We start from the raw sequence: 25,525 nt of genomic DNA on the forward strand, positions 1-25,525 counted from the left end.
TGTAGAAGAAAAAATGAAAGAAGAGGTATGCATGAAAGAGTCAACAGCTTGGAAAAGGAAGGGAAAAATTGTCTGAAGAAAACTCCTTAAATAGAATTAACCAAATGGAAAAAAGATACAAAACATAAGTGAAGAAAATCACACGTTAAAAACAGAACAAGGTAAATGGAAACTAATGACTGCGAGATAGCAGGAATCAGTCAAACTAAAAAGAATGAAAAAAAAAAAGGAAGAAAATGTGAAATACCTCATTGGAAAAACGGCTAACCTGAAAATAGATCCAGAAAAGACAATTTAAAAATTATTGGCCTGCCTGGAGGCCATGACCAAAAAAAAAAAAAAAAAAAAAAAGTTTGGAGAGCATTCTACAAGAGATCATTAAGGAAAACTTCCTTCTAGAAACAGAAGGGGAATATTCATTGAAAGAATCCATTGATCACCTCTGGAGAAAGAGAACCCACAAGGAAAATCCCAAGGAACATTATTGCAAAACTCCCAAACTACAATCTCCATTGTTAAATGTTTGAGGTTAGATTTGAACTCAGGTCCTCCTGACTTCAGGGCTGGTGCTCTATCTACTGCACTACCTGGCTGTCCCCTCTCAGTTTTTTTTTATTAAAACTTTTTATTTTCAAAACATATGCCCGGATAATTTTTCATCATTAACCCTTTCATAACCTTGTCTTCCAAATTTTTCCCTCCTTCTCTCACCCCCTCTCCAGACGGCAAGCAATCCAATATATGTTATACATATATTAAAATATATGTTAAATCCAATATATGTAAACATTTATACAATTATCTTGCTGCACAAGAAAAATCAGATCAAAAAGGAAAGAAAATAAGAAAACAAAATGTAAGCAAACAACAATAAAAAGAGGGAAAATGCTATATTGTGATCCACACTCAGTTTCCATAGTTCTCCCTCTGGGTGTATCTTCACTACAAGATCACTGGAACCGATCTCAATCACCTCATTGCTGGAAAGAACCACGTTCATCAGAATTGATTGTCTCATAATAGTGTTGTTGCCATGTACAATGATAACCTGGTTCTGCCCATTTCACTCAGCATCAATTCATGTAAGTCTCTCCAGGCCTCTCTGAAATAATCCTACTGGTCATTTCTTACAGAACAATAATATCCCATTACATTCATATACCATAACTTATTCAGCCATTCCCCAACTTATGGGCATCCACGCAGTTTCCAGTTCCTTGTCATTACAAAAAGGGTTGCGACAAACATTCTTGCACATACAGGTCCCTTTCCCTCCTTTAATATCTCTTTGATATATAAGCCCAGTAGTAACACTGCTGGATCAAAGGGTGTGCACAGTTTGATAAATTTTTGAGCATAGTTCTAAATTGCGCTCCAGAATGACTGCCTCTGTTCACAACTCCAACAGTGTATTAGTGTCCCAGTTTTTCTACATCCCCTCCAACATTTGTCATTATCTTTTCCTGTGGTATCTCAGAGACAAACTACAATCTCAAGGAAAAAATACTGCAAGTTGCCAGATAATTCAGATATCAAGAAACAACAGTCAGGATTACCAGAATTTATTATGCTTCAGCTGAAGTGTAAAAAAAAAAAAGCAGGGGTAACAATTCTGATCTCAGATAAAGCAAAAATAAAAACATCTTATTAAAAGAGATAAAGAAGGAGACTATATCTTGATAAAGTGTACTGTAAATAGTGAAATAATGAAAATGTAAATAATGAATATTTATCAAGTGGTAGATCAGGCAAATTCCTAGAGAAGGTTTTAAACTAGTTACAGGAAGAAATATTCAGCAAATCTATTCTAATAGGGGACCTCAACTTTCCCCTCTTAGAATCAGACAAATCTAGCCACAAAATAAACAAGAAACTCAGGAGGTCAATAGGTCCTAAACAAGTTAGATATGATATGCCTCTGGAGAAAATTGAATAGGGACAGAAAGGAATACACCTTTTTCTTGTCAATATAGCACCCACACAAAAATATCCCATGTATTAGGGCATAAAGATCTCACAATCAAATGCAGAAAGACAGAAGTAGTAAATGCTTCCTTTTCAGACCACAATGCAATAAAAATTAAATTCAGTAAAAGGCCAGGGAAAGATAGACTGAAAATCAATCTGAAATTAAATAATCTATTTCTAAAGAATGAGTGGGTAAAACAACAAATTACAGAAACAATCCATAATTTCATCCAAGAGAATGATAATAATCAGACAATATACCAAAACCTATGGCGTGCAGCTGAAGCATTCTTAGGAGAAATTTTATAACTCTAAATAGCTATGTGAATAAAATAAAGAGGAAATCAATGAATTGGGCATGCAATTAAAAAAGCTAGAAAAAGAACAAATGTAAAAAACCCAATTAAATACCAAATTAGAAATTCTGAAACTTAAAGGAGAGAGGAATAAAAGAATTAATAATAAAACTAAGAGTTGGTTTTATGGAAAAAACACCAACAAAATAGATAACCCTTTGGTTAATTTGATCAAAAAAAGAAATGAAAAAAAAACCGTCACCAGCATCAAAAATGAAAAGGGTGAACTTACCACCAATGAAAAGGAAATTAAAGCAATAATTAGCTGTTTTGCCTAAATGTATGGCAGCAAGTCTGACAATCTAACTGCAATGGTTGAATATTTACAAAAATATAAATTGCCAGGTTAACAGAAGAGGAAATAAATTACTTAAATAGTCCCATTTTAGAAAAAGAAATTGAACTAGTCATTAATGAACTCCATAAGAAAAAATCTCCAGAGCCAAATGGATTCACAGGTGAATTCTATCAAACATTTAAAGAACAATTAATTCCAATACTATGTAAACTATTTGGAAAAAACAGGTAAAGAAAGAATCCAGCCAAATTGCTTCTACAACACAAATATGGCACTGATATCTAAACCAGGAAGAGCCAAAACAGAGAAAGAAAATTACAGACCAATCTCCTTAATGAATATTGATGCAAAAAGTTTAAATAAAACATTAGCAAAGAAATTACAGCAACTTAGCAGCAGGATAATACATTATAATCAAGTGGAATTTATACCGGGAATGTAGGGTTGGTTCAATATCAGGAAAATTATTACTATATTTGATTGTATAAATAACAAAACCAATAGAAATCATATGATAATCTCAATAGATACAGAAAAAAACTTTTGACAAAATATAGTACCATTCCTATTAAAACCACTAGAGAGGCTAGGGATAAAGGGATTTTCCCTTAAAATAATAAGCAGTGTCTATCTAAAACTATAGCAAGCGTTATTATAATGAAGAGAAACTGGATGCATTCCCAATATCAGCAATGAAACAAGGCTGCCCATTATCACCACTGTTATTCAACACTGTATTAGAAATATTGGCTTTAGTAATAAGAAAAGAAAAAGGGAGGATTTATTACCAAAGAACTAGCGAACATTATGAAAGATAACAGGGTCAACTTTGATTACATTAAATTAAAAAATTTTCGCACAAAACCAACAGAAACAAGATTAAAAAGGAAGTGCAAAGCTGGGAAAAACTTTTTAGCATATATTTCTGATAAAAGTCTCATCTTAAAATATATGAAGAACTGTGTCATTTTTATAAGAATACAAATCATTCCCCAATTGATAAATGGTCAAAGGATATGAACAATTTTCAGATGATGAAATTAAAGCCATTTATAGTTATATGAAAAAATACTCTAAATCACTATTGATTAAAGATATGCAAATTAAAACAACTCGGAGGTACTTCCATTGGTTAAGATGACAGGAAAAGAAAATGATAAATGTTAGAGGGGATATGGGGAAACTGGGACATTAATGCATTGTTGTTGAAGTTGTGAAATGATCCAGCCATTCTGGAGAGCAATCTGTAACTATGCCCAAAGGGCCAAAAAACTGTGCATACCCTTTGACCCAGCAGTGCTATTACTGGGCCTGTATCCCAAGATATAAAAGAGGGAAAAGGACCCACATGTGCAAAAATGTAGCAACCCCTTTTGCGGGAGCAAGGAACTAGAAACTGAGTGGATGCTCATCAGTTGGGGAATGGCTGAACAAGTTATGATACATGAATGTTATGGAATATTATTCTATAAGAAAAGATCAGCAGGATGATTTCAGAAGGACCTGGAGAGACTGACAGGAACTGATGCTGAGTGAAATGAGCAGAACCAGGAGATCATTGTACATGGCAACAAGATTATATGATAATCAACTCTGATGGATACGGCTCTTTCCAACAGTGAGGTGACACACCAGTTCCAATGATCTTATGGTGAAGAGAGCCATCTACCCACAGAGGGCTGTGGGGACTGAGTGTGGATCACAACATAGCATTTTCACTCTTTTTGTTGTTCTCCTGCATTTTGTTTTCTTATTTATTTTCTTTCCTTTTTGATCTGATTTTTCTTGTGCAGCAAGTGTATCCCAAGGAAATCATAAAGGGGGAAAAGAACTTACATGTGCAAAAATGCTTGTAGCAGCTCTTTTTGTGGTAGCAAAGAATTGGAAAAGGAGTGATTGCCCATCAATTGGGACGAGTTGTGGTATATGAAGATAATGGAGTATTATTGTTCTATAAATTAGAAAGGCCTGGAAAGACTTCCACGAACTGATGTTGAGAGAAACAAACAGAACCAGGTATACATTGTATATAGTAACAGCAAGAATGTGCCATGGTCTAGCTCCGTTCTCAGAAGTTCAGCGATCCAAGGCAATCCCAATAGACTTTGGACAAGAAACGCCATCTGCATTCAGAGAGAGAACTAAGGAGACTGAATGTAAATCAACACATGCTATACCCACTTCTTTTTAAAATCTCTCCCATGGTTTTTCCCTTTTGCTCTGATTTTTCTCTCCCAACATGATTCAGAAAGCAATGTGTATTAAAAATAAATTTGCCATCATAAAAATTTATGTTGAAAACTTTTTGCATGGAATTAGAAAAAATATTAAATGCCAAAAAATATAAATATCTGCCGGGCGCCTCGCTGATCTAGGCCAGCCCCTGGGACGGACAGGGAAGGGCTGGCCCGCCCAGGCCGAGGAGTCCCGAGGGCAGCCGCGGGGCGGGGCCATTGCACATTCCCCCTCGGTAGCCCCGCCCCTCCCGTCCCCTTCCTCCGTCCTCTCCCTCCTCCCTCCCGGGTCGCGCAGAGTCACGGCGGCCCTGGGATCCGGGGCTCCTGCAGCTGCGGCCGCTGCCCCGGGACCCCGAGCTCGGGAGCGCCAGGTAAGACCCACCGGGCGGCGCGGAGGCCCAGGAGCCCAAGGGTGCGGACCCCGCCTTCCGCCTCCGGAAGAGTCCGCGTAGTAAACAACCGTGGACTTGCCCCCCCGACCCCGGATTCGAACTCCGAAGCCTCCCCTTCCTCCCTGCGCCCTGGGGCGGGGACACCCTCCCCGGGAGAGCGAGGCCCGCGGGGTGATTCCGTTAGGTGAGCGCTCTCGGGCGGGGGCGCAGAGGCGCATCCTTCGCGCTTTCTTTCTGCAAGAGGTGCCGGGGCCTATTGATACTGTCCTACGCGCACATGTGTGCAAAGTGCATTTGTGTCCGTGTGTGCAGGTGTGTGTGCGTGCAGGTGTGTGTGTCTGCATAGGCGCGTGTGTGGTGTGTGCCCGGTGTGGCTCGGGGGCACATCCATATGCATGCATAAATATACGGACAGGTTAGTCTTTTATGGACTACATAAGTATATAGACTGCTGGGGGGAGGGAAAAAGTAAAAAGTGCCCAGCAGAAAGTGAAAGCAGGAAGCAAAGAAACGTTGGAGGTCACGAACATCATCCCTTCTATTGTTATGTAGGCTTTCTTGAAATGGAAACTTTTGTTCTATATTTGGAATTCTCTCTGATGCCACGTTTTGTTTTGTTTCTTTTCTGTCGGTGTTTCATTTTCTGTTTTGTCTTTTCTTATTTTGTATTTTGTTTTAAATAATTTTTTTGAAAGAGGGAAAAACACAAAACTTGCCCAACGGGACAAGTGAAGCGGATCGAGCTGCCCGTACACATGGTGAGAGGCGGGGCTTGAACCCTGGCCTTCCTGGCTCCTTGTTCAGTGCTCTAGAATCCCGCGCTTTCAGCCCCCAGGCAGTATTGGTTGGAGGGAATTAGTATCCTAACCCCCTTTGCTAGAATCCAGCAAACATTCAGGAGCCAGCTTGTGTTGGCGCGGCAGAGCGAAGGAACCCCAACCCGCGTTCCCTGCTTTCCTAAAGGCCCTTGCTGGAGGAGAAAGGCTAGTGTCCTCTCATAAGGAGGTGGCCTCTTTTTGGAAAGAAGGTGCGAGGTGCAACTGGGAAGGCTTCCTGGGTGGGAACCGAAGTGACCTTCTATCAGTTATCTTAAGGAACTTTATCTTAATGAACTTTGCCAGTTAAACCGGACCTCTCCTGGACCCACCTTCTCATCTTGCCTTATCCTCTGTATTCTCTACCTCCAATCCCACCTGCGCCCTAATTCCAGCCTTCCAAGTTTCAGGCACTAAACTTGAAAGGAAGACTGGGATTTTGAGGATGAGTGAAGAGGGAGAACATTCTAGGCAGAGGAACAGTCTGGACAAGGTTCGGAGTGGGAACAACAGCTTCGCCTTTTTGACCAGCTGTGGAGCAACTTGACTATGCTTAAATTCATCTCTTTGCCTCAGTTTCCCTAATCATCACCCTTGTTCAGTTCCTCATTACCCCTTATCTGGACTGCTGCTCTTTAGTTAGTGCCAGTGCTAGGTACATGGTAATCGAATTGACTTATATGCATATAGTCTACCTTAAAGGCAGGGATTGGTTTTTTTGGCTTGCATTTGTGCATCTAAACCAAAGCACTTTGCCTGATACTTAGTAAGCAAGTGATGCTTTTTGACTTGAGCTTTGAAGGAATCCTAGGAGAATGCTTTTGAGATACTCTGTGAGAACAAAAGACAAACTACGGGAGCCCATACAGAGGCCTGGGGGGCAGGAACCGTACTGCCTGTGGGCTGAAAGCACAGGATTGGGACAACCTGGCACTGTGGGGGGAGCTCAAGTTTGAAGGAGTCCAGGATTCAAGTCTTGCCTCTAAGCTATATTGGCGGTATGACCCACTTCACTTCTCAGTGCTGACAACTCCTGCAGAAATAAATAAGGTTAGTGGACCAAGACGTAGCTTTTCAGAGATCAGAACTATATCCACATCTTTTATAGCAGGGAAACAAAGAAAATAATTCAATTTAGCCATTATTTGATAAGTATTTACTATGTGCTGAGATTAAACTGGCCTCAGACATCTAACTAGCTGTGTGATGTTGGGCAAAGCATTTCATCCTATTTGCCTCAGTTTCCTCATCTGGAAAATAAATTAGAGAAAGAAATGGAAAATCATTCCAGTATCTTTGCTAAAAAACAAAAAAACAACAACTTAATTGGGACTGTGAAGAATCGGACATGACTGAAAGCCAACAACTGTGTCTTTGGATTGGAGATTCAAAAGTGAAATGAGATCCAAGACTTGTCCAGAAGGAAATTTAGTGGTGGTGGTGATGTTGGGGAAGAGATATCGATAATTACAAAGAAAACCAATTTTACTAAAATAGAACTGTCAAAATATTTTTTAAAATAAACTCCCAGTCCCCTTTGAAATCTATGATTGAGAAATCCTGAACAAGAGTCACTGTCACTCCCAGAGCACTGAGTCTGGCCTTGGGCTCCAACAAAACGCAGTCCAAGGAGGTGTTTAAGCCAAGCCTGAGAAAACTCCCTCATGAGGAATATTCTGCCAAAGGCTCCTCTTCAGGGACTGGCCTGGATGAGTCCCTGAGAGGTAGAGAGGTAGAATGGTCGAATAGAATGGGCTTCCATTCAAGAATGGGGAGAGCACTTTTATCTGGGGAGGAGTGACCCTCAGTCTCCTCATCTGTAAAATAGGATACAGAGGGGCAGCCAGGTGGTGCAGTGGATAGAGCACTAGCCCTGAAGTCAGAAGGACCCGAGTTCAAATGTGGTCTCAGACACTTAACCCGTCCTAGCTGTGTGATCCTGGGTAAGTCACTTAACTCCAGTTGCCTCAGCAAAAACGAAAGACAATAAAAAAAAAAAAATTATACTAAAATGGGATACAGATATGGCAGTGCCTCCCTCACAGGGTTGTTGCTCATTTCTGTTCTCAACTCTGTGCCGTCCAGTGCTGAATTCTGTGGCCCACCCAGAGTAAGCTGGTTCCTGTCTACAGCAAAGTTACAATGGCGCCCTACTTTGACCACTCCTTTTTAACGGTAAAAAATGTGGCAGCCCTCAGTTCCCCTTCTTTCGTCCCCCGTGGTAGTTCCAAGAAGTTCTGTTGATTAAGAAAGCAAACTATTACAAAATGAGTTGGGTGACGCTTAAATGACTGGGAAAGCAGCCATGAAGTTCAGAAGTAATGGTGAAGGTGTCTGGCCCTCATGGGCGTTTTGACCAAAGGGAAGCCGCCTTTTATTAGTAACATGCAGAAGCCGTCCCTTTTGGGAGAGCCCATGATTCCTGGAATTGCAGACTGGGGAGAAACCCCCAAAGAGCATCCAGGCCAGTCCCTGAAGAGGAGCTTTTGACAGAATATTCCTCATGAGGGAGTTTTCTCAGGCTTGGCTTAAACACCTCCTTGGACTGCGTTTTGTTGGAGCCCAAGGCCAGACTCAGTGCTCTGGGAGTGACAGTGACTCTTGTTCAGGATTTCTCAATCATAGATTTCAAAGGGGACTGGGAGTTTATTTTAAAAGATATTTTGACAATTCTATTTCAGTAAAATTGGTTTTCTTTGTAATCCTCTGTATTTTATTTTATGCTTTTAAAGGGAGGGAACCATGGTCTTCACAGGACTGCCAAAAGAGGTCCATAGAAAAAAAGAGTGGGGGTTAGAACGCCCTGATCTTTGGATTCTTTTATTTTACAGATGGGGAAACTGAGGCTTAGAGCAGGTATGTCACATAGTGTCACAGTCTCATAAATCCATTGATCTGCCATAGAATGCTGCCTTTTCACTCTCTGCTGAGGGTGGGGGGGGCATTCTCCCCCCTTCCCCCATTAGAAGGCAACTTCTTTGAGACCAGTGGCTGTTTTCCTTTTTGTCTTAATTTTTTTTTTTTTTTTTTTTGTCTTTGCACAATGCCAGGCAGTAGTAAATGTTTAATCAGGTTTTGGGTTTTTTTTTTTTTTTTGCTATTTTATTGGCGATGAAGCCCTAATTTGTTGACAGAGGGAAGAGAGGATGGATTCAGCATTTATTAATCATCTTCTGTGTTCTAGATATAGTGCTAGATGTTGATGGTACAAAGACAATCAAGATGCATTTATTAAGCACCTAGTGTGTGCCAGGTGTTCTGCTAGGGATGGATATACAGAGATCAAAACAATCCCTGAATAGAGTCAACAAGGACATAGAAAAGCTGGAAGTAGGAGTCAGGTGTGTGATTGTGCCAGCCTGATGTGCCAGCAGGATCACTGGGAGTTAAGGCCCTTCTCCTTTGACCTATTGATCCCCCTGCTGGTTACACCCCCAAGAGGAAATCACATTTGAGAGAGTCATCTCCAAATATTCCTACATATTCTTTGTGAAAACAAAGGGGTCCCATCCTGGGGAACACTGGAATATCTTGTGCCATGATCCATCATGGATTTAGGTCATCTATTCCAATCTCTTCATTGGACAAATGAGGAAACTGAGTCAGTGTGTTCCATTTAAAAAAATATATATTTTTTATTTATATTTTAAAATTTATTTTCTTTGCTTGGGTAGGTTCATTTTGGGTGGGATGATGGATGAAAATGATTATAAATGATTATGTTCATATATATGTATAGATGGTTATAAAAAATCCCCAGACATCAGTAAAAACTTGGAAAACAGAAGTCAGGGGTCTGTTCCTGGCCCGTAGTTGGGCTCAGGCTGGCAGTGAGTGGAGGGAGGGTGAGAAAGCCATTGATTGTTGAGTTAGGAAAAGGAGCTGTTGAAAGGCTGTTGAAATAGGAGCAAAGGCCATTTCCAGAGAGAGGGGAGGCTGAGCTGGGACTCTGGACTGCAGGGGACCTCAGCCCATCATCTTACCCAGCCCATGTCTGATCAGGGAACCTGAGACCTAGAGAAAGTTGGGCGTGGGCCAGTTTCCCCAGCTCGGCTCTGGAGGGTGGGGTTCCCCTGGATTCTGGACAAGACTGGGATTGGAACCCCTGGGCTGTTAGAAGGAGAGACACCCTGGCTTTAGTGGGGGTCTGTCCTGACGCATGACCAGGCGCTCCAATGGCCAGTTCTGTGCCCTTCCCCGGGTGACCCCCAGCCTTCCGCCAGCTCTCTGCTCACATCTCACCGGCTATAGGAGACTTCCCAGCCTGCCCCCACCTTCATGCCTTCCCTTGTCTTTGTCCGGGGCTCTTTGGGGCTCAGAGACTGAGATCTCCTCCAGGGATCTTTTTTTTTTTTTTTTTTTTGCCTTTGTTTGTACCCTGGGCTTAGCGCAAGCTTGGTACACAAACAGTTGGTGTTTAATAAATGCTTGCTGATGGACTCCATGACCAAGTGACCTTTTCGAGGCCTTGTTTTGCACTCTGCACGTTGTGGGTTTTGAGGTTGGGTAGGAGAGGTGTCCCAGCATCCCCCTCCTCCGGGGGTCCCCTTGTCTCATGCCGGGTCTCCTTGGATTTTGCCCCAAACTTGTCACAGTGGGCCCGTGTAACCTGTGCCTGGGGGCCTCGGCCTCGGCTTGGACAGCTGGGGGCGCCCCGGCCCCTCTTCCAGGAGGCTCGGGCTCCTCTCTAAGTGGGTTCTGGTTCTGGTCAGGGAGAACTGCTCCGAGGTGGGGGGGGGGGGGGGGCGGGGCGTGGGCTGGGCTCTCCCCACTCAGGTGTGGAAGGCAGGTCCGCGGCTTCTGTCCGGATGGATGTGGAGGCCCGGGGGTCCTGGCGGGGGCGGCTCGGGTCGTGGGTGCAGACCGAGAGCGCGGCGGGCCCTGCGTCAGAGGCCGCGAAGGGGGACGCGGGCTTGCGGCGGTCTTCTTGCTAAGGAGCTGAGTCCGGGGCCGCCGACCCAGCCCCTCGCCCTTCTGCCTCGGCGGCCGCGCTCTTGCCCAGGCCTGGGAGGGCTCAGCGAGTGCAGGGCTGGGGGCCTTAGCCCGCCCCGGGGCACCATGGGAGCTGCCCCGGGGCTCGGGCCTTAACCCGCCCCGTGGCACCATGGGATCTGCCCCGGGACGGGGGCCTTAGCCCGCCCCGGGGCACCATGGGAGCTGCCCCGCGGCTGGGGGCCTTAGCCCGCCCCGGGGCACCATGGGATCTGCCCCGGGACGGGGGCCTTAACCCGCCCCGTGGCACCAGGGGAGCTGCCCCGCGGCTGGGGGCCTTAGCCCGCCCCGTGGCACCATGGGATCTGCCCCGGGACGGGGGCCTTAACCCGCCCCGTGGCACCATGGGATCTGCCCCGGGGCTCGGGCCTTAACCCGCCCCGTGGCACCATGGGATCTGCCCCGGGACGGGGGCCTTAACCCGCCCCGTGGCACCAGGGGAGCTGCCCCGCGGCTGGGGGCCTTAGCCCGCCCCGGGGCACCATGGGAGCTGCCCCGCGGCTGGGGGGCCTTAGCCCGCCCCGTGGCACCAGGGGAGCTGCCCCGGGGCTCGGGCCTTAGCCCGCCCCGTGGCACCAGGGGATCTGCCCCGTGGCACCAGGGGAGCTGCCCCGCGGCTGGGGGCCTTAGCCCGCCCCGTGGCACCATGGGATCTGCCCCGTGGCACCAGGGGAGCTGCCCCGCGGCTGGGGGCCTTAGCCCGCCCCGTGGCACCATGGGATCTGCCCCGTGGCACCAGGGGAGCTGCCCCGCGGCTGGGGGCCTTAGCCCGCCCCGTGGCACCATGGGAGCTGCCCCGCGGCTGGGCCCTGGGCACTTTTCTTTTTCAGAGAACATATTTTATTGATAGTTTTTTAATAGTTGTCACTTCCTCCTCCTTCCCCCCTCCCCCACCAGGAGAAGCCCCCTTGTAACAAAGCCAGAGGCGAAGCGCAGTGGCCGCCCCGCACCTGCAGTCCCGCCCCTCCCCCCAGCAATGTGGGCGAGCCGAGCGCCCCGCCCCCACCGGGCCGAGGGGCGGGCTTTTCCGCCCCCTGCTGGTCTCACCTCCCTTTTCCCTTTTCCCCGGGGGGTGTCAGGGCCAGGATGGGGTCCCAGCTCTCCGTGGACGGGTCCGTGCACGTGGTGATCGTCGGAGGCGGCTTCGGAGGCATCGCGGCCGCCAGCCAGCTCCAGGCCTGGGGCGTCCCCTTCACGCTGCTGGACATGAGAGACGCTTTCCATCACAACGTGGGGGCCCTGCGGGCCTCGGTGGAGAAGGGTAACGGCCTCTTTGGGGGGCTGGGCTGCGGCTCGGCTGAGTGTCCCAGAGCTGGGGGAGTGTGGGGGTACCGGTGGGGGGGGCAGGGCGGGGAGGGACAGGGCCACCCTCCCTCCGGCCCTGCTCCGGGTACTTGGGGAGCAGGCCCAGTGACCCCCAACTCACCCGTGGCACCCCAGGGTTCGCCAAGAAGACCTTCATCTCATTTGGAAAAACCTTCCAGCAGAACTTCCGGCAAGACCTGGTGGTGGGGCTGGACCTGGAGAATCAGAAGGTCCTGCTCCGGGAGGGTGAGGCAAGTGTGGCTCTGGGGGCGCCGGAAGGAGGTGTGGGCCCAGAGCGATGGCTAAGGCCCCCCCCCCATGCTTCTGGGGCCCCAGAGAGGGGGCTAAGGCCGTGGTCCCGGGGGCTGGCGGGGGCCTCATGTCCCCCTGGAGGCTCCTGGGGCCCCGAGGGCTGGCGGGGGCCTCGTCCCCACCGGTGCTCCTGGGGCCCCGAGGGCTGGCGGGGGCCTCGTCCCCACCGGTGCTCCTGGGGCCCCGAGGGCTGGCTAAGGCCTCATCCCCAGAGGGCTGGCTAAGGCCTCATGTCCCCCTGGAGGCTCCTGGGGCCCCGAGGGCTGGCGGGGGCCTTGTCCCCACCGGTGCTCCTGGGGCCCCGAGGGCTGGCGGGGGCCTCGTCCCCACCGGTGCTCCTGGGGCCCCGAGGGCTGGCTAAGGCCTCATCCCCAGAGGGCTGGCTAAGGCCTCATGTCCCCCTGGAGGCTCCTGGGGCCCCGAGGGCTGGCGGGGGCCTTGTCCCCACCGGTGCTCCTGGGGCCCCGAGGGCTGGCGGGGGCCTCGTCCCCACTGGTGCTCCTGGGGCCCCGAGGGCTGGCTGTAGAGGGTGCAGTGGGATCTTACCCTCCAGGAGCTTCTAGCCTAACATGGACGACCTTGGGCCCCCCCATCAGTGCATCCTCCCTTTTCCCAAGCTCTCCCCCCTCCCTTCTCTTCCCTTGGGGGTGAGTGGCTGGATTGTCCCAGAGGCAAGTGGGAAGGAATCCATGCTCTGAGGCCTGAGTCCAAGTCTGGCCTCTGACTCGAGCTGGCGGGCCGGTGTTTCTCAGTTTCCTCAGCTGTGAAATGGGGATAATGGAGTACCGGCCCAGACTAGTTGCGAGGACATTCGGAAAAGCGCTGGGCTCACAGCAGGTGCTTTGTAGCCCCCTCCCCCATTCTGAGCAGATTTCTGCCGGGTTCGGCCCTTCTCCTCCCGCAGGCTCTCTCCTACTCTCACCTCATCCTGGCCACGGGCAGCTCTGGGCCGTTCCCCGGGAAGTTTAACCAGATTTCCAGCCTGCAGGCAGCCATCGAGGCTTACGAAGGGATGGTGAGGCAGGTGAGTGGGCAGGTCCCTGGGCGGGGAAGAAGGTGGGAATGGGGGAGGGGGAGAGAGAGCTCAGAGCCAGTGAGGGAGGAGTGTGGGAGTGTGGGGGGAGGACGGGGGAGGGTTCATCAGGGGCCTGTCACTGGGAAGGCTATCAGGCATCCTGCCTGGCCAGAACTGGACTGGGAGGGGGGGAGGGGTTGCAGTGAGGTTGGCTGCCCCTCAGAACCAAAGCAGGAAGGCTGGGTCTGCCTTCCCCAAGGGTTTCCAGGGGGGAGCAGGAGACGCAGGCCCTGGCATTCGAAGCCCCTTCCTCAGGGGGGCTTCCAGCCTGATCTTGCGCTCCTCCTCTGATGGGTTTAGTTCAGTTAGACCAATTTCCCCCTTTTTGTCCTTTTTCTCTCCATCTTTTGGAGAGAATCCTCAGGTGGGCACTGATTGCATGAAATTAAGTGGCCTTTGAGATGGCTTCTGTCTCCCATGTCCTGAGTCTGTGAATGGAAGACTAGTGGAGGTGGGGAGGTTGTTCCTTTTTCCCTCTCCCCTCCCATAGTTCCCTGTTTTTTACTTGTTTAAAACTTGTTTTTTGAATGCAGGAAAGAGTTATTTTACATTCTTGTGCGAAGGGGTGCCTGCATTTTGTTTAACAGTCTTTGTGCCCCTCCCTTCTCCCCCCCAGAAGCCTTTCTTTTAACAAACCTACACAGTCCAGTGAAAGAAATCTGCCCATTATCTGTGTCTGAAAACGTACGCCTCGCTCCGCCCCTGCAGTCCCCCACCTCTCTGGGGAGAGCCAGGTTTGCCCCCCTGCCCCGAATGCCAGGCGGACAGAATTTCCGGAGCTTTAGAGCTTTGCTTTAGGTCTGCTTTGGTCGGCAGAGCTTATCTCCCACAGCCGAGCCGATGACACCGTGGCCTTTGTTTCTGAAATCCTGTTGAAGAGCTTCCCAGAATCATCTCCCTTTGGGTAACTAACTCCTCAGAGAGCCGGATTCGGGAGCCCTGGGCTCCAGCGCTGGTCGGGATGCCCCTGCACTGAGCCCATCTTGGAAGGGAGCTAGGGATGATGAGGGGAGGCGCTCCTGGTGTTGGGGACAGGCAGAGCAAAGGCCTGGAGAGGGGAGATGAGAATGTGCAGAAGATTTATCTGGGCCACAGAAAGCGTGAGGGGAGTGACAAAGGAGCCTTCTTGTAAAGGGCTTGAAACGCACCAAGTTAACTTGATTACGCTGAGAATGTTAATATTCTGGTTAAGGTCGAGCCTGCGTAGAATTTTCCTTTCTGTCTTCTCTTGCTCAGGTCCAGAGCTCCCAGCATGTGGTGGTGGTGGGAGGAGGCTCGGCCGGTGTCGAGATGGCCGCAGAACTGAAGACTGATTACCCTGAGAAGGAGGTGCCCACCGGGCTTGGCTGGGGTTTGGGTGCCAGGATGGAGAAAGCCATGGGCTGATCACGGGACTAGAAGGACAAACCCCCCAGTGGCCCAGTTAGGAAGGGAAGTACATTGGGCAGACCCCTGTTAGGAAGGGACTTGAGCTCAATGGCCCCGGATGCATGGATGTTCATGGGTTGCAATCTGCATTGATGGAGGGAATGGCCACCTTGGTAAGGTCAGGAGTCCACATGTGTGTATTTTATGGACTTTGGGAGGACAACGCTGGCTAAGCTCTTAGAGCTTTCATCTTTTTATTATTGTGAACCCTTCAGGTTCTCCCTTTGTCCTTAATCACTTTATGGTCTTGGGAAAGAGATCACATTATTCCTGTGTCAAGCAGAATTTTTTAATTAAAAAAAAAATTGAAGCATAAAACGTTCCATCTTCCATAATTCTTGTTTAACTATTTGGCAAGTTGCATCATTTCATTACAAGAACTTCATTGTATCACACTGATCTTTTTTGCTGTCAGGAGAACAAACATTCCCCTTCAATTCTCTCTCTCTTTTTAATAATAGCTTTTTATTTTCAAAATAAATGCAAAGATAGCCTTCAGCATTCACCCCTGCACAGCCCCAAGCTCCAAGATTTCTTCCTCCCTTTTCCCCACCCTCTCCCCGGATGGCAAGCAATCCAATGTAGATTAAAGATGTGCAGCTCTTCTCTATATATTTCCACATTTATTGTGCTGCACAAGAAAAATCTCATCAAAAGAGGAAAAAATGAAAAAAAAAAAGCAAGCAAAAGCAACAAAAAGTGAAAATACTGTGTGGTGAACAGTTCCCATATTCCTATTTCTGGATGCAGACGGCTCTCTCTGTCACAAGTCTACTGGAATTGGCCTGAATCACCTTCTCTTCTTGTCCTTCATTTCTCTTAAGAAAAAATAAAAGGAAAAAATGGTTTTGTTCTTGAACAAAATTTTCTCCATTTTGTATCAAATTCAACTATATTTTAAAGCTATCCTGATTATAAAAATGAGCATTCTTTATAAGTTGCTTTTAAAAAACAAACATAAAAATTGTTAGTTTAGTGTTTATCACCATATCAAATATTCGTCTTATATTAGGAGGGTTTTTTCTTTTAATAATAAAAGGTTACGAAATGAGATTTTACCTGGAATGTTGGTCTTTTTTTTTTTTTTTTTTTGGCTTTTTTTTTTTTTTTTGCTGGAGTAATTGGGGTTAACTGACTTGCCCAGGGTCACACAGCTAGGAAGTGTTAAGTGTCTGTGGCCACATTTGAACTCAGGTCCTCCTGACTTCAGGGCTGGTGCCCCTGGTCAAACATTTTTAAAAGCATTTGTGTTCAGGGCTTTTTTTTTTTTTTTTTTTTTTTCTTTTTTCATTTAAAAGATGTGAACTTAAATACCCAATAAAACAGGCCCGTTCCCTATAATAGATCTCGGAACAGAGGAAGAGACTTAGATCTGAATTCATGGATCTCTCTCGGGCAGAGCTTGTTTCTCTTAAATTAAGCGTAGTGTGTTCAATGCTGCTTGATACTGACTCATTCTGGGATGGGGGTGGGGGGGAGCAGGAATCCTATCCCTAACATCCCTTCCTTTTAAAAAGAAAAGGAACGGTTCCTTCTTGTGACCGATCCTCCGTGTTTTCCTCATCCGATGGTCTTCTGCATCTTGAGTCCGTCCTTTCCGTTTGCTTTATTGTTGGTTCTCTGGTCTTTGGAGTGATGAGCGTTTTTAAAGCTTTTGGTCTTCATAATGTTGCTGTTGTGTGTGTCGTTTTCCCGGTTCCGCTCGCCTCCCTCTGCATCAGCGCATTCGGATCTTGCCAGTTTCTCTGGAATGGCCCCCTTTGCCATTCCCTAACGCGCAGTCATATTATCGTCCCATGACCTTATTGTTTGGCCCATTCTGCAAGGAATGGCCAAGCCTTTGGTTTTGTCACTTTTGTTATTACAGAGAGAACTTGCTATAAATGATTCTGAACACGTGGGTACTTTTCTCCCTTTGCTCTCCTTAGGGTATAGAGTATAGGTATTATAGGGTACCAGACATGTAGTATGTGCTTAATAGACTTTTTTGGTTGTTGTTTTTGATCGAAATGTTTTTTCTTTGGCCTCTTGAGGTTCCCCTGGGCTCTAGGGGAACCTATGGCCCTCTTGGCTGAGGGCCCTTTGTTGTTTTCGTCTGCAGGTCACTCTTATTCATTCCAAAGTCCCGCTGGCTGACCCGGAGCTCCTTCCTTGTGTTCGGCAGGAAGTGAAAGAGATTCTCCTCCAGAAAGGGGTGGAACTTCTGCTCAGTAGGTGCTCCTTCCTTCTCCTGTGCTCCCCTCCCATCTACCTTCTGCCCCGTCCTGATTCCCTTGGAGATTTTCCCCTCTCCCCAGATTTTTGCTTTATTCCCACCAGCGTCCTTCTCTAGGGTAGGGTGGGTGAGGAAGCTTGTGGGATCCTGAGATGGTCTTTCCTGTACCTTGAACATCACCAGGGAGGGATAAATGGGACCCTCCTGGGGAGGGGGCCCATGGTGAATGCCTTTCCTAAGGCTCCCCTATTTACTCAGAATCCCGTGAATGGAGCTAGCAGGCTGCCATTGCCTGCTCCCCCCAGCGGGGATGGGGTCCCTGAAAAGGAGGATTCCTGATGTTCAAGGGCTTTTGAAAAAGGCCTCTCCTGGTGTGAGAACTCCGGTTTGTAGATTTAGAGCCGGGGAGCACTTTGGCAATAATGGAATCTGCTATCCCATTTTACAGTTAACAAACCGAGGCCTTGCTTTGCCTTGTGGCGTTCACTCCGTGAGGTCTTTTGTGAGTGGGTTCTGGACCTAGGAGGGGTCCGTGGCAGTTGCCGGATTACCCGTGGATGCCTTGCTCTGCTCTGTAGATGCCGTTGTTATTATTATGAGTTATTTTTGCTCCTCCTCCCTGTCCTCTCTGCCTCGGCTCCCCACATTTAGCTGGGGTGCACTGGGCCCCCCTCAGCTCTCTGAGACCGCACAGTCCGCTTACAGCTGGTGGCTGTCGGCCCGGGATTCCCGGCCGGTCTCCTTTGCCCGAGAGTCTCGTAAATCTCCATCCGGGGCTTTCGACCAATCGCATCCCTTGGCCAAGCATCCCAAGCATGTTGTTATCTTGGGCAAGGGATGACTGAGAGCAGCGGCCAGGCCTGGCCTGGGCTTTGGCTGCCCGGAGAGCCGGCCCGTGTGGGCGCCTTCACGAGGTAACAGGATTTAGTACTAGTGTGGCCCTATGCAGGCCCTGTAACCCGTCCCTGTCCCCCCGCCCCGGACCTCAGTTTTCCTCATCTGTAAAATGGGAAGAAGAAGAGGATGACATTCGAGGTCCAGTCCTCTCAGTCTGTGGGTCCCTGGTCACGGCTCTTCTGTCTCTGGGACCAGGTGAGCGTGTGACCAACCTGGAGGAGCTGCCTCTCAACGAGTACCGAGACAGTATCCATGTGCAGACGGACAAGGGGACGCAGCTGGAGGCAAACCTGGTGATTCTTTGCAATGGGATTAAGATCAACTCTTCTGCGTACAGCGGCGCCTTGGGTAAGTGCAGACCCCAGTGGTGGGGGGCGACCCCCCTGCGCCATCTCTGGGGAGCCTCAGGCCCTGCCCCTCAGGTGGGGCAGATCACTCAGCCGCTGCGTGCCTCAGTTTCCCCATCTGTAAATTGGGGACAGCAGCCACACCTAGCTGCCAGAGAGATCATATTTGTAAAGTGCTCGGTAAACCCTGGCTCATGTCACCATTCTCGCCGTTCTGAGTGGTGTTGGGCAGAAGTCCTGGATCCTAATCTTTCCACTGACACTTCCTGGGACGGCAGGCAAGGGCCTCCCTGCTTAGGGCTTCACTTTCCTGTTCTGGAGAAAGTTAGAGTGCAGCCGGGCCGATTAATGCGAACAGTGAAGCCACAGAACCCCCAGTTAGAATGATTTACAACGTGGTAACTGGTTCCAGTGCCGGTGCAGATAACGTGATTCCTGTGCAATCATGATCAGCGCGCCATAACTTGGGATCTGTGACCTTTTTTGTGTTTTTTCTGTTTTGATGACGTAATTGATTTCCTTTTGTGACCCTTTGCAGTTTATTATTTTAAAAACTAGCCGCTTCCCTAGCCTACTAAGGGGTCTGTGACATGAAAAAGATCCAGTGGACGTGAGCGGCCCGTTGGGTTCCATGCTTGCGCCGACATTTGTTGTTCTGATTTTCATTCTCGGACATGTGAGCACTGAGAGAGCCCGGCCCGCAGTGGAAGCTGAGGGGACGATGGAGCATGGAATCAACATGAGCTTCCCTCGCCCAGAGCCACAGAGGGTGGGCTTTGCTGGCTTCCTGTGGTCTCCTTCTCCGTCCGCCCAGCCCCCTCCTGACTGATCTCTGATCTGTGTCTGATTGCCAAGGACCAGGGCACCGGCCCAGGGCCTGACTGTGTGGCCTTCTTTGGGTCCCAGTTCCTCCTTCTGTTAAATGAGGGTCTGATCCCATTATGACCCAATGGTAGAACAATGGGAGCAGGTGTTCTTAACGGTGGGATTCATTTCCTCTGATAATTAAAGAAAAGTTTGGCTGAGACCCAAGTAACAACATGGCGCCCGAGGCTCACTAGGGATTCCAGGGTTGCGTTTTTCAGTGATCTGAGGCATTTTTGGTGGCCGCCGCAGGGGCAGGGAGGTTCCAAAGGGATCCACATCTCAGTGGGTCCTCAGAGGAAACAGTTACAACTCCCAAAGGATTCCAGATGTCTTTTGGAGCTGATCTAATCTGCAGATTTTTCAGATTTTTACAGGTACATTAGATTTAGAAATTCTTAGATATCACCCATTCAGGGGATCTAAGACTGTATCAAGGTTTGAGGGAGTTCGGAAGGCATCCCATCCATGAAGAAGAATTGCCAACACATGATCATTCACCCACTGCCTAAAGATTTTCAGGGATGAGGGACTCGTTACCTCCCAAATCAGCTATGCTTTTCTCTTTCTCTTGGAGACCCTCTGCCTAGATGTGGAAAATCTGAGTTCAAATCTTCCTCAGACACTGACTAGCTGTGTGCCCAATGGCAAGTCATTTAACTCAGTTTGCCTCAGTTTCCTTATCTGTAAAATGAGCTGGAGAAGGAAATGGCAAAAAGCAGTCCAGCATCTTTGCCAAGAAAACCCCAAATGGGGTCATGAAGATTCAGATATGACTGAAATACTGAAATACTAACAACAGCAACGTGCTTCCACTAGAAAGCAGAGGCCACTCCTGGGTCTAGTCCCAATACCAACACAGCTTTTGGGCCTGGGGCTCACCACCTTGATGAGGACACCCAGATCAGCCTTGAAGAGAGTAGACATGGTGGATGTGTCTCTTGCCCTTTGAAGTGGGTGATAATGTGATTTCATCATTGTAGGGAGCTCCTGGGGAAGAATTACTAGGGAAACTGGTGGTTTTCCTGCAATTCAGTAGACATGGAGAGTTGCTTGGGGCATTGAGAGAATTGATGACTTGTCTCCCTTTTTTATATCTCACTTACTATTAATCATCAGAGGATCACTAACTCAAATTAGTTTCTTTTTTATTGCATTTGTCAGGATTCTTATATGGTCTTAAAATGTATGAAAATACATTTTAATGTGTGAGGATCATTTTTTTTTCTGTGATAGCAAATGCTTGGTTTGCTGTTCATTTCTTTCAAATAAAGACCCATTTTTCCCTCTCTCTTCCAATTCCCTTCCCCTCCAGTTGATAAATAAAAAAATAAATCCTCTTATAGACATGTAGTCAAACAAAAAATTTTTCTCATTGGCCCTTAGTCAAGTTCCATCATTAACTACTCTTGGGATCATCTGGCTTGCTGGGTCACATCCCGTGCTTGACTGCTCATAAGCTTCCACTGCTGTCTGCTATAAGAATTTATAAAATAGCTTTACATATTAATTTAGAATTGTCTTTATCTATATGATTCCCTTTGGAATTAGTTTTCAGTTCAACTTCCTTTGGAAATGGTGATAATCTGGACCAGTCTGTTCCTTTATTTATTTTCGTGTGTGTGTGTGTGTGTGTATGTGTGTGTTAAAAAGGTCAAAATGGAATTTTGATTGTACTTAATTTTTATGCTCCTAGAATCGTATGTATTTATTGCCAAAAGTAATCTTAGAAGCCACTTAGTCCAACCTTCTAATACATGAAATTGATTCAGAGTTTGTGCTTTGGCCAAGCTTACACTGGTATTAAGCTATGGAGGTGAGATTTAAACTCAGGGCCTGCGACCGCAAAGTTGGTGTTTTCATATTTTCCTGTGCCAAACTGCCTCCCTTTTCATATTTATTCTTCGAAATGGCTAACAAGTCAACAGCCAGAAGACACAAATAGCAGATTTAGAAACGACCCACATGTTAGTAACAACTCATAATTTTATTTTTTCTGCTTCTTTAAGAAAGTATTGATGCTGTAGACATTAAATCCAGGGTCTCTCGTGAGCCTTTAGCCTTTTTTGTTTGATTCCAAGCCTTATTTTCTGAAATTTTTCAATGCTCTCCCCAATCATGATTTTTGTTACAACATTATTGGATATTAACATATATCTCAATTTAATTTGAAAAGTTTTATTGGGTTCTGGATACTTGTAAAGCCTCAGGTAGCATTTTTGACTATCATGTCCCATAGTTGACTCATATTGAGCCTATATGTCACTAAAACTTTCCCTTTAAGAAGCTTACAATCTACTGAAGGAAACCGAAACCCAGAGAGATAAAGAATCTCTTCCCTAAGGTCATACAGGCTAGTAATTAGCAATTGCTTGGCTTCCTTTCACTCCCTTTTACTTTTTGTTCTCTTTTTTAAAAAAGTAGTTTTAAGCTCTTTTAAGGTATTGCATTTTCCAACAAGATGCCGAAAAGGGAATAGAAAAATCAGCCAATGGAGTGGTCATTTAATATGGTTGATGATGATGATAATCTCTAATAGTAGAGGCTTACCTGTTTATAGTACTTTCCTCCCAACAGTCCCTGCCACAGAAGCAGAAAAGTGTCATTTCCTGAAGGCATTGACTTTGTCAGCCTTGAATGCCTACCCTCATCTTCTCTCAATGATTAGCTTAAAGGGTAGTTAAGATTGAGAGTGATCATGTTTATTTTGTTCAGATTGAAAGCGATCATGTTGATTTTGTTCAGATCGGGAATGATTGTGGTTTTTTTTTTTTTTTTTTTTTTAACTAACAGGCGATAAAATGGCGAGTAATGGTGCCTTACTGGTTAACGATCACCTCCAGGTACAGGGATTTAGTAATATCTATGCCATTGGAGACTGTGCTGATGTGAAGGAACCCAAGATGGCGTACCATGCTGGCCTCCATGCCAACGTCGTTGTGACCAACATTGTCAACAGTATAAAACAGAAGCCTCTCAAGACTTACAAGCCAGGTAAAAAAGGGCCTTTAGGCAAGTGCTTTCTCAGTTTGGTGGGATGTGACATATTTATAAAGGTGACTAAACAAACCAGAATCATTTAGGGGATTTTCCACAGTTGGCAGTTTAAAAAAATAAAACAGATAGGCAGTTGTTTGAGATGGGAACCTCTTCCTGAGACTAGGGTTTGAACAAGATAATTGCTTAAGGTTGCTGGGAGTCAAAGCCCACGAATGTTTAATACAACCAGTTCCTCTTCCTTGTTGGCCTTTCCTAGGTGCACTGACATTTCTGCTGTCTATGGGAAGAAATGATGGCGTGGGCCAGATCAATGGCTTCTACGTCGGAAGGCTCCTGGTTAGGTTTGCCAAGAGCCGTGACCTGTTCATCTCTTCAAGCTGGAAAACGATGAGGCAGATGGCACCTTCATAGAGAGTAAGGAAGAAGAAAAGGTAACAAAGGCAATTGATGGATTTGTTTTTAAAGGAAGATAAGCAGGATGAGCAGAAAGTGTCAGATGGACTGAGATATAAGGAAGAAATTCTTCTCTCTGCTCGCAATGCCTGGAATGTAGCAACAGGCTCACTTGTTAGCACAAAAGAGGAAACGTTAGAAAAAGATTTCCTAAGAGGTCATTTTTGGGTTGGACAATGTCATTCATTCACTTACTTGGTCTCAGGTTTCAGTTGAACGAAAAATAATTCCAAGGGGAATCATGTAGCTGCCCGTGCCCAGCCAGGCTCATGGGAAAAGGGTGTGCTGAGGCATCGGAATAGTCATGCTCTGGCTCTTCTGTCACTTGTGTGGGAAAAGAGGCAATGAGATGTCAGGGCACCTGCGCGGATGCCATTTTCATCCGGGCTACAGACCTTGTAGGTTGTCCAGGCTGACCCTTTATCTTGTAGAAGAGCAAAATGCCTCTTGGAAAGGGGGAGAGTACTTGCTGGTCTGGAAGAGGCCCAAGTGGAGTTCCAAGGCAGGACTGATGACTGAATTCACTGGCTTTTTGTCACTTGGCCTTCTATTAGTGGGAAATGAAAGAGTAGGAGTAGATAGTTTGGCTTGGTGGAGCAGATAGGTGGGTTTGGCGCATCTCCCCTCCCTTGGCGGAACCGTGCTGGTCTGGGCATTCGTGAGTAGACATGAGGCTTATCTGTCAGGCAGACTTTGGGTAAATGGAAGTGGTGTTCGTTGTTTAGCAGCCAGACTTAAGTTGTTCGTAGTTTTCCATTAGTGCTTGACAAGTCATAAACTTATTGAAATGATGAAACTTTTCAGGTCCCTAATTTTATCTCCTTTCTCTATAATAATAGATAACTTTTCAGAGGGCAAAATTTCTTAGGGCCAAATTATCTGCTAGGGTAATCCCTTATAACAAAGGGTGCTTTCTCCCCAGCCTCTTAATGTTCAGATAATTAGGGAAATGTAACAGTAAAAGTACACTCTTTGTTGTTACATCACTGTAGAAGTTAAAGTACTCAAGACTTTCACTGATCTGTAATTTTATTAAAGTGAGTATTTTTCCTCCACATTGATCCCAACCTTTCCTTATTCCTGCCTTAAGTTTGGCGAGTTACTTTGGTCATAAAATGCTCCCCCTGGTGGTCAACTTTTTGGTTGAAATGCTCTCGATTCTCAGCCCAAGTGGTTTCTGGGATCTGTGGTTCATCAGCAGACTTCAAACTCAAAAGTATTTCCTATTTTGTAGAACTTTCCAGAGTTTGAATTCTGTTGGGATAATTTCCTGAGACTCCGTGATCAAATCTACATCTTAAGGAGGCGCAGGAGGATTTTAATGGAGGGATACTCGAGATTAGAAAAGCACGAATCTGCTGATCAGCTCAATAAAGTAGTTCTTGACATTTAAGTACTTACTTCCTCTGGTTGGAGGGTCTTTGACCATACTGGTGTGGCCAAGGGTCGGACTGGATGAAATGAGCCAGAAGGAAAGATTTTATTCAAACCCTGTGCTCACTTCCCCTTGGCAGTCAGCTTTGGTTTCCTGGCTGCGCAGGGGACCCCTTAAGCTCAAACCCTGTGCTCACTTCCCCCTGGCAGTCAGCTTTGGTTTCCTGGCTGCCACGGGGACCCCGTAAACCAAGATTCTCAGCTAATGTGAGAAGTGGAAAAAACACTGGATTTGGAGTTGACTTGGATCAAACCCAGACTCCTCTCCCCACAAATCTCATAGTCCTCGTGGGCTTCAAAAATTTTCCTTCAGCAGATCTACCCAATGACTATCTTGAAGTCATTATTATTGACCTGTGTTTTCAAGTGTAGTTTCTCATCTTTCATTTGTCTTTCTGATTTCTGTCAAAGCCAGGTAAAACCAGAACATGAGGCTGATATTAAATCATAATTGGCTCAAATTCAATGGAAGCTTCGTGGTTCAGGCTTCTTTTGCTGAAGGTGGGGAGCACTGGCCTACTTAAATTAAGGCCCCCAATAACTTCCTCTAGTCTGTAACTGCTCAGTAATTGGCCTGACCACTGCACCTCCCTGTGGAGATTTGGAAGCATTCCTAAGAGGATCTGCTCTTTTCCCCGTATTTCCAGACTTATGTGACCCTTTCTCTACCAGAACAGCTGAGGAGGAAGCCCACTAGACCAATAGCAGATTCTATCCCTGAATCTTAGAGATGGAAGGACCAACCTTTTCATTTTATAGCTGGGGGGAGACTGATACCCAGAAGTGAAGCAGTTTGTTCAAGCTGATTAACTGCAGAGAACACCACCGTTCTACTGATCCCAAATCTAGCCTCTTGGGGGGATCCTCCTCTCCCTTTTCAACCATAGCCCACTCCATAGAAGGCATGAAAAGTAGGGTATGTAGCCTTGCTGTACCAATAGACACTTGTATTCAAGCTGGCATCTGCTGCTTGGGAGTGAAGTAGGAGTCTTCAGGGCCTAACTTTGGGTCTGGGCTGGCTTGAGATGGCAATCTGTGCTCTTTTCTCTTTCCAGACATAAATCAACACAATAAAATGGCTTTCCAATTTTGGGAAAAAATCTCTTGCAATAAAATTGAGTGTCATAAGAAGGACTC

General features: G+C 46.9%; 1 protein-coding gene across 6 annotated transcripts; it reads left to right on the top strand.

Moving 5' to 3' along the window:
* Positions 1-5,117: 5,117 nt before the first annotated feature.
* On the top strand, positions 5,118-25,519 carry AIFM2 (apoptosis inducing factor mitochondria associated 2). Of its 6 annotated transcripts, none has more exons than XM_051982542.1 (10): positions 5,118-5,230; positions 12,138-12,319; positions 12,499-12,614; positions 13,580-13,699; positions 14,987-15,079; positions 17,280-17,388; positions 18,486-18,638; positions 22,295-22,495; positions 22,758-22,932; positions 24,189-25,519. In XM_051982542.1, the coding sequence occupies exons 2-9, from the start codon at positions 12,145-12,147 to the stop codon at positions 22,910-22,912; spliced, it is 1,122 nt and encodes a 373-aa protein (XP_051838502.1). In that variant the 5' UTR covers positions 5,118-5,230; positions 12,138-12,144; the 3' UTR covers positions 22,913-22,932; positions 24,189-25,519. The 6 variants fall into 6 exon arrangements, with proteins under 6 accessions (XP_051838502.1, XP_051838504.1, XP_051838503.1 ...); XM_051982544.1 differs by having other exon boundaries at positions 25,444-25,519; XM_051982543.1 differs by having other exon boundaries at positions 22,758-22,915.
* Positions 25,520-25,525: the final 6 nt, after the last annotated feature.

Source organism: Antechinus flavipes, chromosome 2 (assembly GCF_016432865.1).
Source record: "Antechinus flavipes isolate AdamAnt ecotype Samford, QLD, Australia chromosome 2, AdamAnt_v2, whole genome shotgun sequence".
NCBI classification, from domain to species: Eukaryota; Metazoa; Chordata; class Mammalia; order Dasyuromorphia; family Dasyuridae; genus Antechinus; species Antechinus flavipes.

Bases quoted from the DNA above. Each gene is read 5' to 3' on its own strand.
- AIFM2 (XM_051982540.1), top strand. From the start codon at position 12,145: ATGGGGTCCCAGCTCTCCGTGGACGGGTCCGTGCACGTGGTGATCGTC. The intron at 18,639-22,294 runs GTAAGTGCAGAC...TTTAACTAACAG, and splicing joins TGCGTACAGCGGCGCCTTGG to GCGATAAAATGGCGAGTAAT. The intron at 22,496-22,757 runs GTAAAAAAGGGC...GGCCTTTCCTAG, and splicing joins TCTCAAGACTTACAAGCCAG to GTGCACTGACATTTCTGCTG.